This window comes from Corythoichthys intestinalis, chromosome 5 (genome assembly GCF_030265065.1).
Source record: "Corythoichthys intestinalis isolate RoL2023-P3 chromosome 5, ASM3026506v1, whole genome shotgun sequence".
Lineage (NCBI taxonomy): Eukaryota > Metazoa > Chordata > Actinopteri > Syngnathiformes > Syngnathidae > Corythoichthys > Corythoichthys intestinalis.
The window spans coordinates 3,937,940-3,945,767 of NC_080399.1; the positions used below are offsets into that span (position 1 = coordinate 3,937,940).

At 41.8% G+C, this 7,828-nt stretch overlaps 1 protein-coding gene across 1 annotated transcript; it reads left to right on the top strand.

Annotated features, from left to right (window-relative positions):
* The first annotated feature begins 1,103 nt into the window (after window positions 1-1,103).
* On the top strand, window positions 1,104-7,569 carry LOC130915731 (lithostathine-1-beta-like). Its single transcript, XM_057835742.1, has 7 exons — window positions 1,104-1,117; window positions 1,221-1,283; window positions 4,229-4,256; window positions 4,339-4,424; window positions 4,499-4,633; window positions 7,187-7,292; window positions 7,359-7,569. The coding sequence occupies exons 2-7, from the start codon at window positions 1,221-1,223 to the stop codon at window positions 7,430-7,432; spliced, it is 492 nt and encodes a 163-aa protein (XP_057691725.1). The 5' UTR covers window positions 1,104-1,117; the 3' UTR covers window positions 7,433-7,569.
* Window positions 7,570-7,828: the final 259 nt, after the last annotated feature.

Sequence of the window (7,828 nt, forward strand, 5' to 3'; positions counted from 1 at the left end):
TCCATCTCTTCCTTCCAAAATAAAGACTTGAACCAGTCTAAAAGCCGGTTTATTAGTGCCAGCATCTTGGGAAGTCGGTGGTGCTTCGCCTCTTCCCTCCCTGTCAGATGTTTGGTTGGGCTTTTCCAGCTCTGAAGGGGAGGGAGGGCAGGGAAGTCGGAGACGGGCAGACTATTCGTTGTTGGTCACTTTCCGAATCGGGCCGAATGGTATCGTTACAAAACGGTGACAAACAAAAACGTTAAAAAAAAAAATTTGACATTTTGGGAAAATCGGGAGATTTGGCTTTCTAATCGTGAGGCGTGAGCATTGGGGTCAAAATCGGGAGTCTCCCGACCAAATCGTGAAACTTAACAGGTATGATAGTTAAGTGGCTCCATTTGCCCACGTTTATTGTGCCACTGTGCACGCCTAGTATGGAGAACAACTGCGAGTATGACAAATTTAGACTGAAACGGCTGTTTATCAGGCAAAACTAAGAAAGATCCTCAGCACCCCCTGCTGCGAGTGACTTCCATTGCACCTGACAATATCTGAAGCAGACACTGTCATTTACACTATCAGATCAAGTCAGCGATCTGCCTCCAAGTCTTAGTACTGTAAATTGTCATATCCGCATTGTTATATTACCTCACCACTTGCGGCTATTCACTTAATCCCCAATCTGTGTACACTGTAGCCTATTATTTTATATTAGCCTTATTGTACTTCTGCTTCTTTTTAATGTGGTGCACATTATGGCGAAGCTTTAAATCTAATTGTACTCTGTATTATGACAATAAAGCCTTTTTATTTTACTCTATTCTATTATGTCATTTTAGTGAGATTTATATATCAGTATCGGTGAAACACTTAAAAAGGAAAGCTCTCATATAAGTATCTACCGTTGCGTGCCTAGTCCCAACCCACAAAGGGAACAAACAGGTTAGCGCCCCCGCTCGGAACCTATAGAAATGCTTAATTATGACTTTGCCGCTGGGTTACAGACAGACTAATTATCATACTTTTTCTGGAAACAGGTTTAGCCTGTCATGTGTCCATTCCTAAGATGATAGCCCAACGTATATAAAAGGTACCATCGCCATCGTGCTCAGCATCAAGCATCATAGGTGCAAAGGTAACATCCTTCTTTTGAAATTTCAGCATGTATTACATTGTTGTATGACACGGTGAGATTGTTTATTGCCAGAAATAATACGTTTTTTGCTCTTGTTTCACAGATGGCGTTCACTCATGGCCTGTTCTTCCTCCTCTGCACAATCAGTGCACTGATGACTGGAGTCGTAAGTCAAAATCGCCCTCACCGACTTAAACTAACATATTCACCTTGGTGAACTGGTGTGTTTATTGCTGGGATGATTTGCAAAGGTCTCCACATATAAGTTTTTTTTTTTGCGTCCACTTTTTCGGTATGCCGCACGGTGCACGCACTTTGACTGATTGTCACCGTTCCTCAACTTTTGTTGTGGCAAAATGCGTGTTTTTGAAGCAAAAACAACAACGTTCTTTTCGAATGGGAAAAACATTGATCATTTCAAATTTCAAAATGTATCTCACCTGACTTCTTTTTGATCCAATTCACAAAATTTACAAATATAAAAATTCAAGGCGCCCAACATTTATGTGCAGTTTTTGCAGACGTGCTTTTCCACCAAACTTTGACAAAAACATTTAAAGCTTCATAATGTACATTTTCCTATATTTTCTATCCAATTCACATAATCTACCCTTAATGAAATCAAGGCAAAAAAAGTTGGCTCCAGTTTTTGCTGAAAACGTATAGTTCCACCAAAATTTGACAAAGACATGCCGGTTTTTTCCCCAATAGCCTTATTGATTTCTAATGAGTGAAACATTTTAAAAATATCTCAACCTGCAATTTTTTTGTATCGAATTCAAATTGTTTAGACTTTTTTTTTAATGAAAATCGGTGCAAAAATTATGTACAGTTTATGCCAAAAGCATACGGTTCCAATAAAATTTGACAAAAACACGCACTTCCGAAGGCCCATTTTTCCAAACGGAAAAAAAATACCTGAATAGAAATTATGGAGGTAGATTTGTGTCTTTATTAGTGCTGTCAAAATTATCGCGTTAACGGGCGGTAATTAATTTTTTAAATTAATCACGTTAAAATTAGGGCTGTCAAAATTATCGCATTAACGGGCGGTAATTAATTTTTTTAAATTAATCACGTTAAAATATTTGACGCAATTAACGCTCATGCCCCGCTCAGATTTAAATTACAGTACAGTGAAATGCCCACATGTTAATTGTGTTTTACGGAGTTTTGCCGCCCTCTGCTGGCGCTTGGGTGTGACTGATTATATAGGCTTCAGCACCCAGGAGCATTGTGTAAGTAATTATTGACATCAACAATGGCGTGCTACTAGTTTATTTTTTGATTGAACATTTTACAAATTTTATTAAAACGAAAACATTAAGAGGGGTTTTAATATAAAATTTCTCTAACTTGTACTAACATGTATCTTTTAAGAACTACAAGTCTTTCTATCCATGGATCGCTTTAACAGAATGTTAATAATGCTAATGCCATCTTGCTGATTTATTGTTATAATCAACAAATACAGTCCCTATGTACCGTATGTTGAATGTATATATCCATCTTGTGTCTTATCTTTCCATTCCAGCAATAATTTACAGAAAAATATGGCATATTTTATAGATGGTTTGAATTGTGATTAATTGTGATGAATTACGATTAATTAATTTTTAAGCTGTAATTAACTCGATTAAAAATTTTAATCGTTTGACAGCCCTAGTTAAAATATTTGAATCATTTAACACAGGCGCGGAATGACCCGCTCATGCATTGCCTCAAACAGATTACAATGGCGCCGTTTTTTGCACGTTGAGCAAGGCGAGTAAACACAGGCGTTCATTGGACCGCGCCGTTTATTGGCGTAAGCTTCGGCAACTGCTTCACAAGCACAACAAAATAATAATCCTATCTCTCTCTCAAAAAAAAAAAAATGTTCACAAAAAGAAAAGCGCTTCAATCTCTATTAATGAGGCCTCACACAGTTAAAAAACAATGCGAAGTTGAACTGGCATTCCCAATCAAAATAGCTATAGGGCTGTCAAACGATTAAAATTTTCAATCGCGTTAATTACAGCTTAAAACTTAATTAATCATAATTAATCGCAATTAATCGCAATTGAAACCATCTATAAAATATGCCATATTTTTCTGTAAATTATTGTTGGAATGGCAAGATAAGGCACAAGATGGACATATACATTCAACATACGGTACATACGGACTGTATTTGTTTATTATAACAATAAATCAACAAGATGGCATTAACATTATTAACATTCTGTTAAAGCGATCCATGGATAGAAAGACTTGTAGTTCTTAAAAGAAAAATGTTAGTACAAGTTATAGAAATTTTATATTAAAACCCCTCTTACTGTTTTCGTTTTAATAAAATTTGTAAAATTTTCAATCAAAAATTAAACTAGTAGCCCGCCATTGTTGATGTCAATAATTACTTACACAATGCTCATGGGAACTGAAGCCCATAAAATCAGTCGCACCCAAGCGCCAGCAGAGGGCGGCAAAACTCCATAGACACAACAAGTGAGCATTTCACTGCACTGTCATTTAAATCTGTCTGAGCGGGCCATCTGCGTTAATTGCGTCAAATATTTTAACGTGATTAATTAAAAAAATTAATTGACGCCCGTTAACGCGATAATTTTGACAGCCCTACGCATTACATAAAAACTTACACAGACTTTGGTCAAACTCTATTCAAACATTTCGTTTAGCTCTCGTTTAGCTCAAGAAATACACTGGTTGGCAATATTTAGTCACAATTTACAAACTATCAGCGGTCTCGTACGTTGTGAAGCCAACACTCAAATGAACGTAAGGTGCAATGAACCCGGAAACTACGGTGTCAGTAGAGGGACAAAACGCACTCATTGGCTAGAGCTCTAATTAATTTAAAACACGCCATTGACACCTTGTGGTGTATTTCAATCACTACCATACGTAGTTAAAGACACTGTGGAAGAACGGCAGGGAGCCCATGTGACAACATCAACAATGGCGAGCCACTAGTTTTTTTTTTTTTTAATTGAAAATTTTACAAATTTTGTTAAAACGAAAACATTAAGAGGGTTTTCAATATAAAATTCCCCACGTTAATGTTCTGCTGTCCAAATTTAATTAATAACCATGTTGTTTTCTTCTTCACAGTCATCTATTCGAAAGCCACCTAAGATAGGTCTGAAACTGCATCCTTATACTTTTTTCCACTCCACCATTTTGTCAGCACTGACACCTAATACGTTTCGTTTTCCTCGCAGACAATAACTGTCCCAAAGGCTGGACTCGTTTGGACTGTCACTGTTACATCTACGAAGAAAACCCGAGGCTTTTTGCAGACGCAGAGGTATGGAAAACAAAACTTGCTAACCATGCTGAAAATATCTTATCAACTGTCTGACTATTCCATTTTCATATCAGGCCGTCTGCAATATTCTTGGAGGAAACTTAGTCTCCATTGAAAGCGCGCTGGAAAATGCATTTGTTCACGAAATGTTTAGAGCGGGCAGGGCTTCGGAAAATGCTCTCTGGATTGGACTCCATGATGCAATTGAGGTAAAACATCAACCAGCACCTTCTGACTCAATACTGTGATTCAAACCATGCCACTGAGTACTTTACTTGAACACCAAAAACACCTTTGAAAAAAAAAAAAGCAGTCTGTGTGCCTCTAAGCCGCCGCACAGCCCTGCACGCTGTTCCTTTTTGACCTGGGTGTATGGTGAGGAGTCCGAGGACATCTGGTGGTTGGAAACAAACAGTGTTACCCTATTAAACCGTGTTCAAATAGTGAAAATTCTTGCACCAGGTTTATTGTGTGGATTATTGCAAAATAATTAATAATAGGTCATTTTCTCCTTTAAAGTTTTCTACTTTAATAATTAATAACCCCGCCCCATGGCTATTTCGATCCGTGTGTCTCTACTCTCTATAGGCAATCATATTTGTCCGTTCTCTTCACGTTATCTAGAAAGGTACGCATCTTTAAGTTCTTCTTTTAATCTAAATTTTATATTTGCAATCCGCCCCTTTATTTCATTTTCTGTGATTCCGGTGGCAAGGCCCCGGGGGTCGTTCAAGTCGAGCGAGCCAGCTGGTACTATACTGAAATTTACGGGTTGGCGGAAAGGCAGATGCACTCACCAAAAAGGCAGAAATGACACACGAGACATAGATTCCTGACACCTGTTCTACAGTCTAGATCAGGAGTCTCCATACCGGTCCTCGAGTGCCGTTGTGGGTCCTGGTCTGTGCTTGAGCATACCGATCAAGCACAGATTTTTTTTTAACCTGTCCTGTTCGGCTGTTTGACACGGAGAATGGAAGTCTAAGTGCCCGGATAGTCTGAACAGTTTTAATGTTTCACATTGAGAGTCTGACATACTCCCTTTGTGATCATTCAACATACCTCATTTATTATGAAAAAACAGCGAACAGGAAGGGGTTATGGGGGAACAGAAGAAAGAAACTCAAGAGAAGAAACACAAACACCAACAAGAAATACATTGAACGCATAACTACACTAACTACTAATACGTTGGTGCTATCGTCAGCTAAATGTATTTCCGGTTGACACCATGTGGGGGGGCTTGTTGACCAGGGAAAGAGGGGGAAGAAGGTGGGGGAGTCTATAAGCTAAGTAATAGAAAGGGGTAGAGTGTACACAAATCATCTCTGTGATCTAGAACCCAGTAATCGTGTGAATCCGTTGTGAGTGTAAGCCTGTTGGCGACCAACCTTACGCCACCCCATCGCCAATCCTGGCACCGGGACCCGCCCGCCCGAGTGCACCCAATCACATCCAGCCGCACGCGAGCCCCGCCGGGCACGCAACAGCCACGCAGACAAGCAGAGACGGCACACGGGCGCCAACACAGGGCCACGGCCCCCACCCAGCCAGCGAGGGAGGGCGGGCCCGAAGGGGGGGGGGGGGCAGCGCAGCTCATCCTTCCTCCCGCAGCCCAGCAAAGGACCCTCCCCCCCGGAATCCAGGGTGGTCCCCCGGGCCATCCGCGTGCCCATCTACCGGCCCTCAGGGATGGCAAGAGGAGACGCACCACCAACCCCACACCCGTCCCAACCCCGTCTGCCCACCCGGGCCACTAGCCGCCGCCGCAGCCCCCCAGCCAACACGGCACGCCACGGGGCCCCCAGCGGCCCACCAAGCCCAGGGCAGGGTCCCCCGCCGTAGCAGGCAACATCCAGCCGCTACACCGCCACCCAGCAACCGATCCGCGGCAGCGCACAGGACGGATACCCAGTTAGAGAAGAGAAGGGAAGGCGGAGGCAGGAGAACACCGAGGAGCCGAAGTGGGGCGACGCGAGACCGGAACCCCGACCTCCCCCCACTCCCGCGGCCGGCAGCCCAGGCAGAGAGTAGGCCACGCCTCGGGAGAAAAACTCTATAACTACACTAAACTATATAGAAAAATAGTGTGGGTCCCACCTACCACCCTATTACTGTCTGCCAGGTTCCCAGCTGTTAGCCATAACCCAGCACCGTGATGGGATCGTGAGGGGAGGGTAGTGCAATGTATGCATTAAAATAGCAGATCTTGGCTTGGGGCAGTGGGAACGCAGCATGGAAATTCAGCCCAACTGCCCGTCCCACCGCCCTTTGCCAGAGCTTTCCTGTGGAGTAAGACCAGCACAGACCTTTGAGCCAATGTGGTTTCTACTAAAACAAGAAGCACCAGACTTCAATCAACTGATTACACTTATAAAACACCAGATTGGTGAAAAGGCGTGGTCTTGTTTTGTTGGAGTGAAATTCTGCACCCCTTGCGGCCCTATGTGGAATAGTTTGGAGACCACTACTCTAGATCATGGGTCTGCTAGTCCGGTCCTCAAAAGCCGCTACCCAGCTTGTTTTCCATGTCTCGCTCCTTTAACACACCTGAATCAAATGATCAGCTCATCCGCAAGCTCGGCAGGAGCCTGAGAACGATCCTGATTACTTGACGCACTCTTAGCACAATGACACTGAAAAATGAGTCAACTAGGAAATGATTTGAAAATTCCCCAAAATGAATAGGAAGTGACCAAAAATCTACTTGGCAAATTCCTCCAGAAATTGTCATTTCTAGTGAAAATTTAAATGTCTTCTAGAATCAAACCTTCTTATGGATGGATGGCACAGATTTTGACTTTATAAACTGGGATGCCTCAGATCCTGATACATCGGCTGGTGACTGTGTGACTATGGTTGAGAGTGGTAAGTCAGTAGTTAATCTTTTCTAATGATATCCTGCTATTATATACACATATTTATTTCTTACAGATGGAGAGTGGGAGGTTGCGTCGTGCTCAGATAGCAACCCGTATATTTGCATCACTGATGTTTCAACTCACTGACACTAATCATTCCTCTAACCATTCCGTCTCGGTTTTCAGTGGAATTTGCTAATCATGAAGACTTAAAGAGACCATATCATTCTTTTGCGGTGTAATTTCATGACTTGGTCTACTATCATCTCTTTTTTTTTTCTCATCTTCTGCAATGGTTAGTTATTGTTGACAGCAAATTTGCGATGTCAAAGAGCATCACTCTGTCAAATAAAGGAATCTGTCTGCATCAAAATGTGATGGTGTCCTATTTCATTCACTCCATTATAACACTTCAAGTACCGTAATTTCGGACTATAAGACAGAACTTTTTTCCATCATTTCGAATCCTGCAGCTTATAGTCCAGTGCGGCTTATTTGTTAATTTATTTAGGTCAATAGGCAACACATGCCTCCAAGTATGCA